Source organism: Dipodomys merriami, unplaced genomic scaffold, assembly GCF_024711535.1.
Source record: "Dipodomys merriami isolate MVZ:Mamm:240054 unplaced genomic scaffold, mDipMer1.0.p SCAF_4, whole genome shotgun sequence".
NCBI classification, from domain to species: Eukaryota; Metazoa; Chordata; class Mammalia; order Rodentia; family Heteromyidae; genus Dipodomys; species Dipodomys merriami.
The window spans coordinates 17,195,434-17,216,485 of record NW_027205603.1 but is presented as its reverse complement, the minus strand read 5'-3'; the positions used below and the strand labels follow the sequence as shown (position 1 = coordinate 17,216,485).

General features: G+C 45.7%; 1 protein-coding gene across 1 annotated transcript; it reads right to left on the bottom strand.

Annotated features, from left to right (window-relative positions):
* Positions 1-625: 625 nt before the first annotated feature.
* On the bottom strand, positions 626-18,105 carry Zp4 (zona pellucida glycoprotein 4). The gene is made up of 15 exons (XM_069990304.1): positions 17,716-18,105; positions 16,812-16,889; positions 9,935-10,111; positions 8,806-8,869; positions 7,054-7,175; positions 6,867-6,975; positions 5,804-5,959; positions 4,481-4,668; positions 4,005-4,102; positions 3,052-3,182; positions 2,672-2,861; positions 2,453-2,597; positions 2,101-2,179; positions 1,071-1,187; positions 626-753 (listed from the first exon to the last, which is right to left on the bottom strand). The coding sequence occupies exons 1-15, from the start codon at positions 18,103-18,105 to the stop codon at positions 626-628; spliced, it is 2,172 nt and encodes a 723-aa protein (XP_069846405.1).
* Between the last annotated feature and the right edge of the window lie 2,947 nt (positions 18,106-21,052).

The window sequence follows — 21,052 nt, the reverse complement described above, 5'->3', positions numbered from 1 at the left end:
CACCTTAGTCCAGACTTACTGAGTAGACACTAGGAATGAGGAGAGTGCCTTTAATTTTCCAAACTGGGGTCTGAACTCAGGGTCTTGGACATTTGAGGTTGGTGTTCTGCCACAGATCTACATGCCCAGCTGTTTTATTGAGACAGGTTCTAAATATGCAGCCCAAACTTCCCTGGAACTCTCCTGGCTCAGCCTCCTACGTGCTGGGATTATAGGTGTGTGCCATCACACCTAGCTTCCAGTAAGTGTTCTTAACCAGGCTGCTGTGATCCTAACACCCAGTGAAAGATATGGATGAGCAGTCTAAATGTTTAGTACCTGAAGACGACGAGCCCTGTCTGTGGTTGCTCATGTGGGAGGGTTTTGGTCTATACTCTTGTTAGCTTTATAAAACATGAGATATTTAGTTCAGATATATATAAATTATAATACCTATTATAAATTATATAATTATATAGTTGAATTGTATTCTACCAGAAGCTAGCTAGTAGAGCTAGCTTCTTGGATACAATGCGGGCCTGAGCTGGTCAGACCAGATGCCCAGGACAGACAGGCTCCTGTTAGATTAGCTCTATCTCATGAGTGACAGGCTCAGCACACATTAGGAATACAGTCTGGTTTTTATTTAACACATCTGGTTGCAGTAGCTTATCTGTTTTCTGAGAGCCAGGGAGGATACACACAAGGCCCCCATGATGATCAGGGAGCCAGAAATTCCTGCCACCCACAGAGCCGGGGAATCTGCAGGCGTGCCTGGAAGACAGGAAAGTGGGTTACCATATGTGGGAATGTGCCAAGTGATCTGTGCAGAACAGTCTCCCTCAAACTGAAGACACTGATCAGTCATGGACAGCCAGGAGCGAGCAAGGAAGTAACTCTTGTTTCCTTTGGGTTTGGGAGATCAGGTCTCACTACGTAGCTCCGGCTAGGCTAGAACCCCCGCCCCTTCTCCTGCCTCGGCTCCCTCCTTTCACCCGTCCCCCCACCCAGCACTGAAATTACAGGTAGGTAGCACCATGCCCCACTGGGAAGCAGCTTTGTTTTGGACTGTTGGTTCTCTTCCCACTTACTGGGGTATTTATTCAGCTCTTCTGGTGGGTCCACAGCAGACTGGAGTAGAATCATGGGGCCGTTGCTAGAAATGCTGGCAGTACTGTTCTCAAAATAGAGGCCAGATTTTCCTCTTCCTGTTGTGGAGAGAAAAATGAGTTATTGGTTAGAATTTTTCTACACAGGTGGGAATGGGGGGAGGGTTATGGTATAGGTCATGGTACACCTTATAGAACTCTCACCTGGGTGTGTGAGTATAAACTTGAGCACGTTCTGAGGAGTTGTAGCTAACAGTTAACCTCAATTTCCCCAGAGATCAGTACCTAGGGGATCTGTATCTCAGGGAAGTACTATCTATAAAAGCAGGAAGTGAGAACAGAGCTGTTTGCATCCTACTTCTGTTGGTCTGTTCCAGCATCTTGAAAAAGTCAGTCTGAGATTTAGTCCTTTAGAAGTCGGGTAATAGACTACATCAGAATTAGAGGAGAAGCATTTAGTGCCTTGCCCGGTAACTACCATCTCAGTTCATGGTAGTGTTTTGTTTTTGCGCTTGAAGGGCCTCAAAACTCTGGGCATCATTAATCCCAGTGAAGAGACAAGAATTAGTGAGTTGGGTGTACACACGCACACACTGGAAACCCTGAGCCACAACTTGAGAATACACTTAGAAGCCTGTTGCAGATCTGCCTTCCTGCCTTCTCATTCCCCTGTAGATGTTTACTTCAGGGAACTAGCCAAATACAAATGTCACTGTAAGCTTGGTATAGGCTGTAGCCTGGTTTGTTTTCTAGAGGAGTCAGTTTGTGTAGGAAAAGGTTTTTATGTTGAATGATCTTGAGTATTTATAACTAGTATCTTAAAAAACAAAACAAAACCCTGAGAATCTGGGGATCTACGTGTCTGTGTTCTAATGCACTGTCAGCACTGACAGAGGCTGGAGTAGTAAGGTGAACCTTGGGTGGAGTCACTCAGCTAGAGGTTGACAATGCTTAGAAGGGGGATCAAGGTTCCTCGAGGTCTGTGGTTGATGTACGGAGCGGAAGTACTCACGGCTGGACACAGGGCAGGATACCACACAGGACGGGGCCCCTGCAGGCTGGCAAACGGTTGTGCTGCAGTGCAGGTACACCTGAAAGCCAAAAGCACTTGGATTGTATTCTACAACTCCAGGTCACTGGTTGTCCAACATGCTTTGTTCTCCCTGGGAAAGCAGCTGAGAAAATTATATTCTCTCCACATGCCCATGCAGATGCCACCATGGCAGACGTCAGTGGTACCAAGGTTACCCTGTGCCAAGGTACCTACAGCTGGGAGGCAGGACTGCAAGTAGGATGGAGGACCTGTCCTAAGTTGTGGGAGTTCAGATCGCAGAAGAATGGAAGTCACGGAGGGAGGGCCCTACCTGACCCCCCAGGGCCTTTCCCGCCTGGGTAGAGTTCATGAAGCTGAAGGTGGAGATGCTGAAGCGCTGGTGGTGGGAGGGGAAGCGCGTGGCCCCCTGGACAGGGATCTGCTGAGTCTGATAGTTGTCTCCAGCATAGGGGCATCTAAGTCAAGAGACCCGGCTGTCAGGATGGGTTCCGGTTCCGGATCCACACGGACACATGGGACAGCCACTCACCCTTTCACCAGGATGGGCCACTGCTGCCGGTGCCGGGGATTGGGGCTGGGTGTGGCCCAGCACTGCTGTAGGATCAGCCCCAGCTGGGGGTCCGTCCTGTGAAGGATGGACACCTCCACGTAAATGGGATCCCGAAGCGACTTCACCACGGGGTAGTCACGCGTGGAATAGTACGAGCCATAGCTTTTATCTGTAGAAGTCCCAGAGCAAAATTGAATCGGGTCAAGAGAGAACCAGGAGCCTACCCATCACTCAAGACCATGTATTCCACCCCTAGATACTTCAACAAAGTGTGCAGTTACTAAGTGCGGGCGGCCATGCCCAGAAGAGGGCCAGGGTTGGGACTTGTAGCTGTACACTTCAGTGGCGAGGCGCCTTACCCTTGGCAATCCTGAGCTCCATCGTGAGGGGTCCTGGCCGGGTCTTAGGAGGTGGTGGTGAGACCGTGAACACCCGGATGTGAACTGGGAGTTTGTCGCTGTTCACAGAGTAGCTACAGCTGACTCGGAGTCTACAGGAGGAATAAACAATAAAGGCCACATTCAGCCAGTTGGCTGGGAGGGATGGGCCCCACCTCCTTCCATGTTCACTCCTGGGTTGTCATCAAGTGCTAGAATATTTCTCAAGTGTGACAGATGTGGCGTCTGCCCCTGTGGAGTTGTTATTTTAGTTGGGCTGACCAGTATGTAGGCAGGAGTTGGTTGGAGATGAGACCACCCCCCCCCCCAGAAGAAATAAACATGGTACCATGGGAGATGGGCTCCTGCTGCAAAGAAAGTGTTCAAGGACAGCTTAGAGGTAACTTGATAGGAACAAGAGTGAAAACCACTGAAGGGAGGTGCAGGAGGGAGCGGAGCACCTGACAGAGGATAATGAGAGGCTACATACAATGCTGGGTCCATCGGGAGCCCCATGGAAGACCCAACCTGGGCCAAAAGAGTGAGTGAGGCAGTGGGAGTTCGAGTCCCCGTCTGGGAAGGAAGTGGGGCTAGTTTTATACAAGGCCCTGAGGCTTATAGTCATGTTAGTTTTCAGCTAGGGAAAAGACCAGAAACTTCCCAAGGGTGAGATCTGGCAAGGTCAGGTCTTAAAGGGGTCCTTCTGGCCTCAGCGTGGACAGGGGAGGTAGAAGGGAATGTCCAGATGAGACACAGAAGCAGGAGAGCAGAGGTCCTGGGGTGGCATTGATGGCCGTGGATGTAAGGAAACGGTCGGCCAGATCCGCGAGAGGCGGTGGACAGCGCCTCCTGTGGTTGGTAAGCACGGTGTAGGTTGAAGGTTTGCCCTAGGAAAGGCATTCTGGCCTCTCAAGGTCAAGGCCCACAGGCTTTACCTGAAGTCGCTGTCTCGGGTGATGGATGCGTGGCCCCATGCTTTCACTTCCCTGGTGGCTGCAAGCTCGTTTTCATACACTGCCTGGCCTCCAACGACCTGCAAGGGCAGATAAAGAAAAGGCTGTCTCTCCTGCCTGCTGGGTACCTTTGTCCTCGGCGGGTCCCACTGCTTCTCAGCTAAGCTCCACAGCCCTTTCTGGGGCTGGCATGGTGTGAGCAGGCACAAATAGCATCCCTGCCTCTCTGCCTGATCAGGTGACTGGTGGTGAGATCTTATGGGTCTTCTCGGTAGCTCACTATAGGAAGCTGTGTCCTAGCTATACACAAAGAGGGGAATTCAGGATTCTCTGAGGACACGTTCTCCTGGCTTGATTCCAGCAGAGAAGACTCTGGACCACCCTTCCTGGCCAGGACTTCCCAGCTCTCCCCTACCAGCTACAGGCCATTCCTTCCCCATCCCCAGACCTGTCCTCACCCGTCTTGTGGTCCCGCAGGAAGTGAAGGGAAACCGGAAGAAAACAAAGTTGGGCGTGGTCACCACAGGGCCACACCCACTCTCATTCCTGAGGATCAGGTGCACTGAATCCAAGCGCAGGGGAGGCGACACCACGTTCCTGGACACGGCGATGGAGAAACCACCCTCCTGGGAACAGTGTGTGGTCACTGGAACAAGAGAAGCTGCGAGTCTGCCTTGTGCCCTCGATCCAACTCAGCTCAGCGGCTTGTGACCCCCAGTCCTAGCGGCTGGGTGGATTCGATTCCCAGGGGTGAGCCTGCAGCAGGCCCAGCCGTCCATAGCTTAAGGAAGAAGACTAGGCCTGCTTGGGCCCAGTTCTCACTTGTGGTCCTCACCGTGGGTTTGTTTGATCTCCTGCTCAGCATCCTGTTTGTAAAGCAGGATGGGGTGGCACCTGCTCTTCCTGCTCTGGGAGAATGCAGATGGAGTGTGGCACATGGAGAGATTTTGATTGGGGGGGGGAGAGGGAGAGAGAGAGAGAGAGAGAGAGAGAGAGAGAGAGAGAGAGAGAGAGAGAGAGAGGAGAGAGAGAGGGAGGGAGGGAGGGAGGGAGAGAGAGAGAGGGAGGGAGAGAGAGAGGGAGGGAGAGAGAGAGAGAGAGTGTGTACGCACATGCACAGGTGTGCATGATTTGGAGCCTGTGACAGAAGTAATCTGGGATTAGGATTCTAAAGCCACATTCAACCTATCAGCCTCCAAAGTTGTTATTCTTTGGGGAGGGTGGTGGAAATGACTTCTTTTCCATCATTAGCAATACCTGACACTAGACTTAATTTCTTTCCTTTTGTTGTTTTATTTATTTATTTTTGGTCGGTCGTGGGGCTTGAACTCTGGTCCTGGGTACTGTCCCTCAGTTTTTCAGCTCAAGGCAAGCACTCTACCACTTTAGCCACAGCACCACTTCCAGTTTTCTAGTGGTTTATTGGAGATAAGAGTCTCAGAGACTTTCCTGCCTGGGCTGGCTTTGAACCATGATCCTCAGATCTCAGCCTCCTGAGTAGCTAGGATGACAGGCAGGAGCCACCAGTGCCCTGCTAGACTTAATTTCTTAAGGAAGGTCTCAGTGTTGGTTTCATGGTTTAATTCTGGGGAAAAAAATCAGCCAACAGAAGGCAATAGAGTGCTCCGTTCCTTAGAGGGAGGCCCAGGGTTCTAGCTGGCATTGTTCACTCATGCTCTGTGTATTAGGCCTTGTGAGCAATGCTGTCCCCTCCTCTGGTTTCATAGAAGGTCGCTGATGCTTCCCCTCCACCCCCACCCTGGCAGGGGGCCCCCACACACCTTGGTTTCCATAGTAACAGGAGCCCCCTTCCTCTCTTGAGCTGTAGCAGCAGCCCAGCTCCTCACAGCTTTCTCTGGAGATGGGCGAGGGCCCACAAGGCAGCCTGTGTGAGGCGGTCACCGACTTGCACACATGAGCCTCCAGAGCCTGTTGGACTGGGGATGAGAAGGGAAGAGCAACAAGCTAGGAAATAGGGTGCCTGTGGTCATTCCACCTCAGCTTGGAGCTCCTGGGCTTACCAACTGCAGCAATAGGTCTGACACTAATGACCTTGTTCACACTAAATGACCTTGTAAGAGACTCTTAAGCCAAAGTCCTTTCTGCTGTGGGGAAATCCAACAAGAGGAGTGGCAGCCGGCTGCTTCTCTTCAAGGAACGACCCACTTTTCTTTCAACGTTCTTCACCAGCTCGCCTTGGACCTCTTTAAAACACAGCCAGGTGCTGGTGGTTCACACCTGTAATCCTAGCTAGCTACTCACAAGGCTGAGATCTGAGGATCGTGGGTCCAAGCCACCAGACCTGGCAGGAAACGCCATGAAATTCTTATCTTCAATAAACTATTTGGAGAAAGCTTGATATGTCACTGTGGCTCAAATGGTAGAGCACTAGCCTTCAGCAAAAGGAGCTCAGGGACAGTGGTCACGCCCTGAGTTCAGGCCCCAGGACTGGCACAAAAACACAGATAAACACAGGACTGGGTTTTTAGTCTGGGATGGGGCCTGACGGTCACTTGCTCAGTATGACTCACCCTGGCTATGGTTTGAGCAGCCAGGTGTTGAGAACAACAAGTGCGGAGCTTGAATCTGAGGCTGAGCTCTGATCTTCAGGCAGGTTTTTTCTGAAGTTGGATAGGCTCCACACCCTTCCCGCTTCCCCAGTGAAATCACCAAGAAGCCCCGCTGAGGTCCAGGGAAGGAAAGAGGAGAGTGGTCTCAGGGCAGAGAGCATCAGAAATCGTTCTTCATGAGCTTCAGGTGTGGCTGCAGGAAGCAGGTAGGGAGGCCTAGGGGAACATTCTAGATTCTCCCCCCCCCCCACCAGCCCATGCGGATAGCCCTTACCTGACACACCCATGGGTCTGGGACACCGGAACACCTTCCTCTCTTTGGCCAGTGTGGACCCATCCAAAGCTGCTTCTTTTACCTCCACCAGCAGGGTGTAGGAGGAGCCCTGCAGGAACACGCTATGGAATCAGCCGGGCTGAGGGCAGGAGTCAGCCCTGTCGTCCACGCCCTGAGCCTTACTCACCCACGGAATGACGAGGCAGCCGCTGTAGGCAGCTTCCAGCACCACGGAGCCACCGGGGCCCTCCGTCACCCAGATGCCACAGTCAGAGTCATTCTGCAGCCTGTACACCATCCCGTATTTGTCTACAAGGTGGAAAACACAGCCATGCAGGTTCCAGGTGGCGGGCCACGAACCCAGACACCTCAGACCCACTAAGAACAACCCCAGGCCACTCAGCTTCTGAAGAGCCCCTACTTTGAACAGTCTGTTTGGTCCACAGGCGCCACAGAGTGTGTTAGAGGAGGAAGGGGCCGTGGGCAGCAGAGACAAGGCAAGGCGTGGCCGTGGACTTACCCCAAGCTCTTAGCATCCGACTCTCTGATGTGTGGCTGTGGTTTATAGTGAGCCTAAAACTGCGTGGGCCACAGTGGAGCCTCACAGAATCATCGACTGACTCTGGCACATGCTGGCCGCTCATGGGAAGAGACAATTCAAGACAGAGCAAGATAAACCAAAGCAACTGCATGGCGCCTAGAGAAACCAAGCCTGGCCTGGCCACACCTCCTTCTCACTCAACAGCCCCAGCCCCCTCTGCTGGGAGCTGCTTTTATACACAGAAGGCAGCCTCCGCTTCTAGCACATGCCTTTACAGCTTGCAGGTGGAGGGAAGGTCTCTGCAAACGGTGGTTTTGGGATGTATGCTTTGCAGCTGTGTTGCTTTAGGCAATCACATTCGAGTCATCTCCACAGCCTGGGATCCTTGGAGCTGGATTTTTTGCTCCATGGAAGCCTTCTTCAGGTTTTTTGTGGGGAACACTCACTCCAGCAGCCTGTAGACTTCGCGAGCCCTCCCTCTAGCATTGGTGAGTTCTGGGAGCAAATCGTAGTTCTGCCATCTGTGGAGGTGTGGCGGGATCCAGGCAAGTTACTGCCTCTCAGAATATTGGAAAAGAATAGAACAAATGCCTCCTGGAAGCCCTGTTCTCAAGGATGGAGTGAGAAGTTCTACCTCAGGTGCCTGGCTTTTGGTTTGGCCCAACCGTGAGGGCTCAGTCGACTTGGTTCCTGGAGGACCCCTGTCCCTTTCTCCCCCAGGACTAAGCTTTCATGAAAAGTTCACTGTGCAATTGGATAATTTAAATCTGATTCTTGAGAAAATCCAACCCCAGTAGGGTCCTAGCCAAGATCCTATGGGGAAACGTGGAGGAGAAATCTCTCAAGCCAGTTCTTTTTGTAGGCTATTTAATCATCTTATTATTTTTGTCTCAGATATAGTTCTATGAAGATGTAGGGGTTTCTTATTTGCTCACTCTCCTCACTTTTGTGAGATTGCATATGTAAAAAAAAAGACTATGAGGATTCAAGTTGTGTGAGATGTCTCAGAACTTCACAGCCTAGTATCCTAGTGAGATTGACTAATACCATATAGAGAAAAAAAAATCACAGACTGGCCATTTTTTTGTGAATGTCTGGAGGCAGTACAGAGGCCTGGTTGTGTGGGTGTTGATGGCTTCCATATACATGGATGTTTTTCTCTCTCCCCTTCGTCTCCCTTTATCCCTTTCTGTCTCCATGAAAGGGAGAAGAAAATAAGTGGTTAAAGACAAAGGGTTGAAGTTAAAAGCAGTTGTGGGGTAGGGATTTAATGATTGGGTTGCTGAGTTTTCTCACCCGTATAGAATGAATGCCCTTACTCCGTCCTTAATTAGGATATAATTAAGGGAAATGCCTCTCCGCTCCCTGTTCTCCATGCTGTGTGGGTGGATATGCTACCTTTGCAGGTGACAGCAGGTTCTGAGCACCACACTGCTGTAGGGAGCCTCCCAGTATTCCTCTCCTGTCATAAATCCAATTATCATGGATTCCAACTAACTGACTTTTTAAAATACTAACAGGATGGGGGAAGACCCTGGCTCTCATGACTTCAAACAACTCCCATTGTAACTTCAGCTTCCTTATATCTCCTGTGAAGAGAAGACAAGGTAGGCGGCAGGAAGAGGCGGTGGCTAGATGATTGGCAGATGTCAGGCTTGAGACTGGCAGGTATTGCATTGCCACTGATTGGCCTTTCACTTGGATGTGGGTGGCCAAAGCTAATTTTATGCTTCCACCTCCTCCCCACATAAAAACAGGGGACTGTAAGGAAAATATGTCCTGTCCTATCATTTGCTCAAAGTACAAAATAAACCTTTCTGTAAAAGGTGGTTTGAGGGTAAGTGCCCGGTAGGTTGATTGCAAAGGGCGCTCAATAGGACAAGACATCTGGTGGAGTTGTAATGCAGGAGGTATGGGTTGGGGCATGTGCAAGAACTGGTGTACTAGCATTGACCCAGCAGGTATCATTGCTGGGTGACTCAAAACAACAGGGAACGACTGTCTGTTGTAGAGGCTGGAATCTGGAGGCTATAAAGGTCAGCGGAGCCTCACTCCCTACAGAGTGAATGGGGCAGGCTGCTTTCTTGTCCCTTCTAGCTCTGTGTGGCAGTCAGCAACACTGAGCATTCCTGGTGGAGTATGCATACTGCTCCAGTCCTCCGTGACCCGTGTCAGCCTCCTCTAGTGTGAGACTTCATGTCACCATCCACCCTGTGTCTCTATCTGGGTCTCCACGGTTGTGTGGACGGATGAAGCCTATCATAACGACTGAAGTTGTCTTTCGGTGACTTTTATCACAACTCTGTCTCTAAATGAGACCACATGTTGAGTCCCTGGAATCTAGGATTTCAACCTCTTTCCATGGGGACGTTACAACCCAGCCTACGACAATTGGTAAACGGTGATAAAGCCAAGCTAATAAGCTAGTTTGTTTGTTGTGGATGTTTTATTGTTTTGGTTTTTTTTTTTTAAAGCTGGAATGGAAACTGTGTGTGTCTCTATTCCAATTCCTTGTGAAAAGTCCCACCTTTGTTTCAGCTAAAGAGACTTGGTGGTTCTTTGTGTTTTCAAGGGACAGGATCTGTTGTTCACCCAGTGACCGAGCCATTGGTACTGATGGCGAGTTAAGGTCAGAGCAGGCAGACCTGCTGAGCCGTGATGGTTCAAGGGCGCAAGATCCCAGAGGATAGTGGACCAGGGCCTCCTGTGGACACAGGAACTCTCAGGGAACTGGAGTGGATAATTAACATGCCCAGGCTGTGGCGTCTGACGGCACCCTTCCTGTTGTCTCCTCATGGTTCAACCTGACTTAACTGCAGTTGGCATGAGGCCTGGCTTCCCTATGGGTCTCTAGGCCCACAACTTCCTCTTGGTGAGACCAGGGAGTCTCACTTGATCCTCCCTGTGGAAGGAAGGCTTCTGTCTGACCCAGGTTCTATGATGTCTGTCTGTGGATCAGCAGTGTCTCTCCAGCTGGGGACTTGTTAAGGTTTCTCCAGACCTCACCTGGAAATGCTGAGGGGGAGGAGAGGGGTCTGTGGCCCCCCAGGTGACTTTGGTTCCACTCCCACTGGAGCCCCTACCACGTATGGATCTTTCTGGAAGCCCTCTCTATGGAGTGACACCTGACCTGCCTCCCTCCCCTGCTGAGGAATCTTATGAGCCTGGTTTTTAAGCTCTTCATCAACATTCACTTTTCTACCCTACATATCATTTAACTCGTGTGCTTAACAATATAGACTATCAGAGTGACCTCTGGATTGTTTCCCTTTTTCAGCCATAAACATTTTTTTATGACTGAAAAATCTTATTTGAAACAGTGTTGTATTTTTCAAGAGACCTCCATACTGATTTCCATAGTGGTTGTGCTAATTTTACCTCCCCACCACAGCTGTACTAGTTCATATTCTCACCAAGAATGTGAGAAACTTTGGCCTCCCAGGAATTCTTTCTCCCACATACTCAGGAGTATTGGTGGCTGGTTGTTTTCTCAAGTGTCGTTCTGACTGTCTTGAGATGGAATAGTTAAGCTTTGAGTTGCATTTCCTTTATGGCTAAGGGTGTTGAACCTTTCTTCCTGTATCCAACACCTAGTCGCATTTCTGAGAACGGTATACATTTCACTTGGCCATTGATTAATTGGGTAGTTTGTTCTTTTTGCCGTTTAGTTCTTTGAGCTTTTAGTATATTTTGGATCTGAACTCTTTGTCCATTGAATAGCTGGTGAAAATGTTCTCTCATTCTGTGTTGTCTCGATTCTAGTCATTCTTTTTAAGCTTTGTAATTTGATGCAGTTGAAGTTTTTCAGTTTTTGCTGTATTTGTTGGGCAACTCCAGACCTATTCAGAAGGTAGTTACTTACACTTTATATCTTCTATTCTGTGTGTGTGTGTGTCTGTGTGTGGTCCACACATACATGCATGTATAATGAAGAGGTAACACAACTTCATGGAAATTATAGACCAGATATTCTCCATCATAATTAGTCATACATGTATTCCTTGCGTCTAGCCCAGATACTGGGTAATGAATGAGTAAATGAAAGAAACTATGAAATCACAAATAAGACAACTTCGAATGTTTTCGTACCATTCATGTAAGCATCGCTAGCAGCTCATAGTTTATCAGTGCATGTGGTATGAGAGCTGTCCAATATCCTGCTTCTCCACTCACTTCCCTCTTTCCCCTTTTTTTGAACTTCCTTAGTCTGTCAGAGGAAGTGATAGGTTAAAATCAGAACAACAAAATCTGTTCCAGGTTGCCTTTCATGCATGGGAACATCAAAGCCCTCATTTGACAGAGCTAGCCGAATTACTAGGTGGTTGACAACAGTAGGGTGAAATGAAGCAGGGTATCTCCAAATTAATCAGAACCCTGCCTATAAGTAAGTTGTTACTGGGGGAGCAAAAGCTATGGTGTTATTTCCCACTCTGGAGTCTCCTGTGAGAGTAGATTGGAGTTTTCCTCTCGGATTCTGTGCAGGAGTGCATAATATCATTCCTTACACCCCTACCTGCAAATTAGATCCTCACACACAGATCTTCAGAAGAGATGCCAGGGTGGGCAAGGACAGATTTTGGTAACAGCTGGAGAAAAAAAAAATGCTTATAGATCAGAGATGAACATTGGCCCCAGCATTAGGTGATAAATGACTCCAATCTGTGTAAAAACACTAGGGGCGCTCTCATTTTGGGCCCACACATCAACACTGCTGAGAGCCAGGCTCTGGCAGCCATTTGTCATGGAGTCTATTAAAAATGTTATTAGTGAAAAATTAAAATTACAAAACATTTTAGAAGAGCTGAAGCAATCATCTCACTTTAATAACAGAGGACAAATCTCATAAGTACTCTTTGTGGTTTTTTTTTTTTTTGTCAAGCAGAAAATGAGGAATATGCCACAGTGATCGGATCTTACCCTTTCCTTCCAACTTGACAGTGGAAACTCCAGATCATTTAATTTATTTCTTCTCAAATTGGGTTGGGCTGTCATGTGACCTGCTAGGATTTTTTTTTTTGGGTCCAGTCGTGGGGCCTGAACTCTGGGCCTGGGCACTGTCCCTCAGCTCTTCAGCTCAAGGCTAGCGCTCTACCACTTGAGCCACAGAGCCACTTCCGGCTTTTTTTCTTTTTGCTTATGTGGTGCTGAGGAATCTAACCCAGGGCCCCATGCATGCAAGGCAAGTGCTCTACCACTGAGCCACCTTCCCAGCACCAGGATTTTTTAAAATAGATCATTCCTAATCTGGGGAGGTAAAAAATTCTAGTTGATAATGGATTTTTGGGCCTCACACGTGGTAGACAAGTGTTCTACCTCTTGAGCCACTGCCCCAGCTCTTCGGTTTTATATTTTGTTTTTGAGTTAGGGTTTTCAAGTTTGCTTGAGTTGACATCGAACTCCCAGTCCTCCTGTCTCATCCTTCTAAGTAGGTGGGATTACAAGTGTATACATACCACCATGCTTATTTTGCTTCTAATGATACTGAGCTTTTACATTATTTTCTCCAATGCTTTGGAGCAGGGAGGAAGGATTCTTATTATCTTAGCTAACTAGCACATATCTTAGTCCCTGAAGAGACCTGATTTTCAATTCTTGAAATTCTGGCCATATAACAAATTGCTCACAAGGGCTATAGCCTATGGGGATGTGGGCTTATGAGTTTTCTATTCAGAGTTAAGGAACTTGAATATATACTCGACAAAAAAAACTTAGATATATACTTGTCAAGATAAATAAGGCATCTGGATTTGGTCTGCTAGAAGGAGTTTGTTGTTTTCTTGCAGTTCTAGGGAGGAAACTGAGGGCCTTATGCATGCTAAGCAAATGCTCTACTGCGCAGCTACCTTGCCAGTACTGGAATTTTGTTTTGATATGGGAAGCCATTGATAGATGATAAAAATGAATAATAAAAGAAAAAAACAAATAAAAAGTTGCTAATGGTAGCAGTTGTGTAGCCCAGGGGGGTGAATTCATCATAGGGAGAAAATTAGAAGTCTAAATAATTGAAATTAACACTGAGACTAGAGGGGTGGGGCAGGTGTTTCTTTGACGTCATACTCTCTCCACCTGTTAACATCCCTCCTTGGAACTATGAGAAATTCAGTTTGGTCAGAATGTCCAAGATTGTACCCCAGGGTATTGGGCTCATTGCTTATGCTTCCCCAGATTGCATCAGCAGCTTTCTTCTTTGCTGCTAAATGATGTGGCAAATTGATATTTCTGCAACAGCACACAAAAAAAACCTGACTTGTTCTTGATTTATGCACTGAATTTCCATGCTTCAGAGCATCAATAATTTAGCAGTGGCCTGAAATGAAGGAGAAAGTGGAGAGGTGATGCCACCTCTGGGTTGGATGTTGCTTGTGTGACTTGGGAAATAATGGATTGCCTAAATCTTCTTTATCTCAAGTCGAGGCCAGCCCTCAGTGATGAGTTCTACTGTCGCGGTGTGCGGTTGGGTTGGTTATTGCTAACATGACCTGCTACAAAGAGAAGCTACAAAGACCATCTCAACAACCTGCCCTCATGAGGAGGGAAGACCTTTGCTTTAGGATTAGGGAGACCTGAACTGCTTCTGCCTTCAATAAAGATGGTGCACTCTTTGGTGCATCGTTTATCCATCCTTCCACCACCCTCCACAGTTCCCTCACATAAGAGTTATCAAATGACTCAGTCCATTTTGAGTTGTCATAACAAAATGCCAAAGGCTGGAATATTCATAATGATTGACTGAGTTCACATTTGACCCAGGCCCGCCATGGTAGTAATAACAATTATAATGATATAATAATTGAATAATAATTACAATCTACTACTATTACTACTGCTACTAATTCTAATTGGCTACTAGAGTGTGAGGGAAGAGGAGAGAGAAGTCGTAGAAAGCAAAACTTATTCTCGGAGAGCACAATCTCCAGGTAATGAATCTGGGGAGTGAGGAACCTCATCTAGGCTCCAGAGACTAAGCTAGTCTCTTGAGGAAAACATGGATCCATTCACATTAGTGGATGGAACACTCAGAACCCAGCCATAGCCTAATACAACCCAACCCTCCGTATGAGTTTTGGTCTGGACAAGCCATATTCAAACAATAGTTTTAGTGTGTGTTGTGAAGGGCTGGTGAGAGTCTCATGTGGCTTTGTGCTGGCCTCTCTGGGTTTCGGTTTTCTCAGCTGATCACTAGAAGCACCCGTGTGGATATCTGTAAAGTATGCTAACTACTAAAATCCTATGAAGTAAGTCTTGTGAGATTTTTTTTTTTAGCTTGCTTTATTTAATTAGCATTTTGCCTCATTCTGTTAAAAATATTAGCTGTTTCTGGAGATGAATTGAGACTATTCCCACTGCTTTTGCCCATGATGAAAAATATGAAAGAAATATCTATTTGGAAAAACAACAACCCTTATGTATATAGTTATAACTCAGGCATAAGAGACCATACCAATACCAAAGAAATTATATATATGTATACATATATAAACATATACATATATATATATATTATATACATTTATCACATAAATATCTGTATATAAACTGAATACTTTTCAGTTAAATGTATAAATTACAACACATTACATTGGTCCAGTCAACTTTGTTTCTGGCTTGAAAACTTTGCCTGAGTAGTAAGTAGTTGGTTTTACGGTATGTGTTGGTTAGCTTCCGCCACTAAACCACATATGGAGAGAAAGGTTTATTTTGGTTCCCATTTCTGAGGTTTCCGCTGTGGTCTGATTGGCTGGCGTGAGTCTGTGACAGGGCAGCATGTCTCAGCAGTGGGGCTACAGGGCAGAGAGCCCCTCCCTCAGCCCCACAGCTTCCTTGTAAGACTTTCTCATTGGTGAGCATCATTGATCTTCCTTGGCCAATTCCCATTTTCCTGGGGTGATTCAGTGTTCTTGTTATCACCTATTAAATCAGGTCACTCACCTGGAATGAAATGTATACCTCCACCCATTTTCAGTCAAGTGGCTCAGATGGTAGAACATTTACCTAGAAAGGGCAAGGCTCTGGGTTCAATTCCCAGCATTGCAAAGAAGTAAATGAATAAGTTAATTAAAAGGAAGCCATGAATGAGTCTCTTGGAAGGCTAAGTGCAGTGGTGGTTTTTGGCTATTATGTGGTGATGACGGGAGAGGTGGGTTGACTTTGGTCACAAGGATTTTTGACATTCAAAGTAAGTGCTGACACCTTAAATATACACACCGTCAATAAAATTCTTGAAAAGAAAGAAGGGCATGCTTCCATTCCTCACAGTGAGTAGGTCTGTTATGAGGAAGTGGAAGTCTCCTGATGGCTGGTGTTTGTGTGAGGCAGGAAATAAGGCCATTTGTGTAGAGAGTAGAGGCAGGACAGGTGGGGTCCTGGTGAGCCTTGCTTGCTGTGGGCAAGTGGCTGATGCAGAACCTGCTCTGAGACAGTTATTTTGTTGATTGGTTAATGGGTGGATAGAGACAAGAAAGACAGATGGATGGATGGATAGATGGATGGATGCAAGATAGATGAATAGATGGATAGATGGATGGATGGATGTAGGATAGATGGATGGAACAGAGTCAATATAAAACTCTCTGGACACCATTTGTGTTCTATTTTTCTTGTGCTTTTTAGTCTGAAATGATCTATTTCAATACACAATTTACCAGTTGAACACACACCAAAAGGGGCTACAATTCCCTTCCACTATAATTAATGTAATGTTAGGACCATAACACTCAAACATTATATTTGAAGAGTTATTTTCATTCTGGAACATTGTGATATTCGAAAACACGACTGCAGACATTTCATTTTTATGCTTAAGGTGGAAGTTATTGTTAGCAACACAAACAATTCCAACGTGTTGGAATTGACTTTACTGTGGTACAAGTGAAATTAAGAATATGAATAGCCAAATTTAACAAATAAACTATTACATATTTGGAGGGATTTTCTTAAAACTTTTACTTTTAAAAGGATTAGAAAAATCCAATGTAAACACCAGCATTTGAAAGCAGAGTGAGGATGTTCACTGAATAAGGATAAAATATCTCAGAAAAGTTAGTTTTTTATTGCACCCTGAATCAAATGAAGCAGGAATTGTATCAGAATGGTTTTTTCCTTCTCATTTAACCATTTTCCAATCATGCAGAATATATTTATATTTTAAACTTTAAAGCTTTTATTGTCCATTTGTCTTAAGGCAAATGCTCTGAAGTTAATCAAGGCGTTGAAAAAAATCTTTCGTTAACCTTGTCCAAACTTATGCCAATACAGAATCAATTTCTCAGCCAATAAAACAATTCTACAGTGGTTTTTAGTCTGCTGAAGTCTGTCAGCCAAGTCTTTTCTCTTTGCTATCCCTCCTCTTTCCCTTTGCGGGGCTTTAATTAGGGGTAGCCAGCTATGTGTGGATGTGAACTTACCTTAATTACCCCAATAGAAGCTCTTTTCAGTGCCGAGTCTTTGTAATTGTAGACACTGCTGAGGAATGAGGGTAAGAACTAGAATAGCAATAAGCCTGCAAGAATAGACATCTCAACAGCTGTGGGTGATTCCAGAACACAGATAGAGGGGAAACGATGTCACCTGAAGCACACATGAAGCAATCCAGGGAGTGGGAGGAAATGGGAAGGCTGGCACTGGTCCCTCACCAGATCCCTGGGGATGGCTTTAGCCCCTCCGGTCACAGTTGCCCATCCTCCTCCTCCTCCCTGTAGCACGTCCTCTCTCTCCTTTTCCCTTGCTGGGTGGGATCCTTGTCTCATGTTCTGTGGCTCACATGGCCCTGACCACCCCTCTTCCCTCTCCACACCCTTCCTGTGCTGATCGTGTTAGGCCAGACATCATAGTGTAAGGGCACAGTGCCCCGCCTGCCCTCAGCCTGGGCACTGACTCCAAGCTTGAGAATCTCTAGGCCACCTTCACGTCTAGCCGGCTCCCCCTAGGTCTGAGGTTCCTGCTTCCCTCCCAGGCTCTGAACCTTCTTAGAATAACATAGTAGAGGGAGGAATGGAGGAAAGCAGTCTCAGTCCTTGAAAGGCCGTTAGACCCAGAGGACCAAGCTCCAAGCTCTGGGTGCAAGCATTCACTGTACCATCTGTCTTAGCTCTGCCCCAGAGGCAGACATCCCTCCCCAAAACCCATGGGCCTAGAGTACACAAAAGCAGCTTCTCTTTTTGATCATCAGGCTTCTATTTCACACTAGGCATGCCTAGTTAGTTAGTTGCATGGGCTTTTACATAAGAGATAATTGTGAAAATACAGGAGGTAATAAAATATCAAGGGACACCAGCCTTGGCTGGTTATTTCTTTCTTCTGTTTCCTTACGGGTGGTGAGGACCCTTGGGTGCTATCTGCACTTGACAGAGTCCTTCTCATGTCCTTGAACCAGATGACATCACTGTCCTCCAGAGAAGGATCCTCATGACCAAGGGAGTGGGACCTGGCCAGAGATGGATGGGACTGCCATCTGCAGAGCCCAAAACAGAAGCACAGGAAATGGCAGCAGGAATTGCCCTTGGGAAAAGTGTGTTCCATCAACATGTTACAATGATCATTTAATGCAAACACAAAGAGAATATGAACCCATTGTGATGAGCGGAATAAGGCTCGTTCTTTATTTGTTAGCTCTTTAAAAAAATCATTTTTGGGGGCTGTGGTAGGATTTTGATTAGTGGAAGAGGAAGAGATGAAGACTGGGTCAGAGATGAAGACCATGAAGGACTCTTAGGCAGAAGGAGCTGGGCAGCATGCTTGCCAGAGCCCTGCCTGTTGAGCAGACAGACTTGCAGTGCCCTACTCCGCCTCTCTCCAGCTACATCTGAGGGAGGGACAGCAGGTGGTTTGGGTCAAAGAACAGAGAGCCGCTTTGATGTATGCATGGCAGCTGCTTTCCTGTTCCAGGATTCAGCCTCATTTGAGGAGACTTTATGCTCATCAAGGAAATGATAACCCATCCATAAACCTATGATTATTAAAACTATAAAAGTGCTGTGTAAAGTTTTAGATTTATGGATACAAATATATCTTGATTAAATAAGAAGATATCAGATAGGAAAAGCAAACACACACGAACAGAAATAACTAATGTATTAACAATTAAATAAGTAATTGTATTGACAATGAAAGTTTGCACCCTGGAATGAAGGACTTTGCCTGGCATGATTTATGCACGCGTGTAAAAGTAGCTTGTCACATTTTGGTGGCTGAATTAGTAGCATCCTCAAAGGGAAGAGTTCAGACCATGTGCTTCAAACATACAAGTAGCTTCAGCAGAATGGATGCGGGGTCCAGTGGCAATGCTGTGCTAATGTCTTCAGTAACTGCCAGGTTCTGATGCCAGCACTATTGGACACCCCCATCAGTGAAGTGTGAGGATCGAATTCCTTTGTGTTCTCACCATACTGGATGTTGAGCATGTGTTTTGGGTTATACCTATCCTTTTGAGCGTGAACTGGTATCTTGTGAGTTTGATATGCTTTTCCATAATGACTAATGACATGGAACATCTCTTCATGTGCAATTGTATACACATACACACACCACACATGCACTAGATAGATAGATACATAGGCATAGATAGATGGATATACACCTGCTTTGGAGAAAGGTCAGCTTAAGTCCTTTGCCCACATTAAAATTGCCATTCATCTTTTTATGTTTGAGTTGTAATTTTGTGAGAGTTTGTTGCATATATATATATATATATACATCTATGTGTGTATATACATAATATATGATAGATATATACATATAATTATATATATGCATATACATATGCTGAGTATAATTTCTTTATCTGATATATGATTGGCACACATTTTCTCCTATTGTGTGGTCTGTCTTTTCACTTTGTCAACTGTGATGTCACTGAAAGTGAAAACATATTCAATTCATTTGGGGAAATTCAATTTATTTGTGTTTGTCTCTTTTGCCTGTGGTATCACATCTAAGATACCTTTGCCTTCCCACAATCACAAAGAGTTATTTTTTTCTAATTTTTAAAAATAGTTTTAGCTCTTACAGTTAAACATATTTGCTTTAATTTTTATAGGTAGTATGAGATTGGAGTTTAAATAAATTATTTTGCCTGTGGATAGTCAGTTGTCCCAATACCATTTGTTTTTCTTTTTTCCAGTCGTGGGGCCTGAACTCTGGGCTTGGGCGCTGTCCCTCAGCTCTTCAGCTCAAGGCTAACACTCTACCACTTGAGCCACAGCGCCACTTCCGGCTTTTTTCTTTTTGCTTATGTGGTGCTGAGGAATCGAACCCAGGGCCTCATGCATGCAAGGCAAGCACTCTACCACTGACCCACCTTTCCAGCCCCCCAATACCATTTGTTAAAGTCTTTTCTTTCCCCTTCTATTCTTTAGTAGAGACTATACACAGTTTATATTATTTCTTCCTAAAATATTTGGTAGAATTCACCAGAAAACCATCTAAACATGCTACTTTCTGTTTGAGAAATTGATTATGAGTCAATTTCTCTAATAGCTATAAGCTGATGCACATTATTCATTTCCCCTTGGGAGAATTTAGTGGATTTTGTCATTCAAGAAATTGAAATATATTTCACTTATAAAACTTGTGGGTACGAAGCTCTTAATATCCCTTTATTATCATTTTAATGTCGGTGTGGTCAGTGATTTTAATTCGCTCAATATATTATATAGAAGAGAAGTGAAGATATAATAAGCTTTGGCTTAGCTGGGCACTGGTGGCTCATGCTTGTAATCCTAGCTACTCAGGAGGCTAAGATCTGAGGATTGTAGTTCAAAGCCAGCCTGGGCAGGAAAGTCCATTAAACTCTTATCTCCAATAAACCACCAGAAAACCAGAAGTGGTGCTGTGCCTCAAGTGGTAGAGCTCTAGCCTTGAGCACAAAGAGGCTCAGGGACAGATCCCAGACCCTGAGTTTAAGCCCCACAACTGACAATAAAATAAAATAATCAAATAAAAAGCTTTGGCTTTAAAGTAAAAGGATCTTCCATTTTAAATAGTAATGAAGTATTGGGCTTTTAGTCAATAAGCATTTATTCAGAATTTATAAGACTGCAGGCCCTGCTTTAGGTACAATAGTACATCTGTTTCATTCTGTTGGGGAAGAGAGGGAGAGAGTAGAGTTCCTGCATGCTAAGTCAAGTCCATGAAGCTGAGATCATTACCATGGTCACTTTCCCAACATCTTGTTTCAAAATTAGGACAACCCTGCATATATGTAGCATGAAACTTCCTATTTACAAGGACTGCACAGGACTGTCCTAAAATCCACAATCCTGTTTTAGAGCCAACAAGGCCAGGCCCAAACCTCTCAATACAGTGAAGTCAAATTTTTAATGAAGTCCGATGTCCCATTTCAGTTCTTGAAAGTTCTCACGTTCACATCAGTTATTCAGATGTTACCATTGGAATTTTCTTTCTTTGCACAAGAGAATGGGTTTCATTCTGAAATTTCCTGATCTGAGTACAGTGAACTTTGAGGCTAATTGCCCTCATTTCCACCCCTTGTCTCCTCCCAGCCCTCCCCCTCCTCCAAAATGCTCCTCCATTTAGAATCAGGTCTTTTGGTGTGTTTGTATTGATGGGTTTATACTTCAATAATAAAAACTTTCCAAGATAAGCCTCTTTAAACTTTTCCTTAATAAATTAGGAATTCGAAAATAAG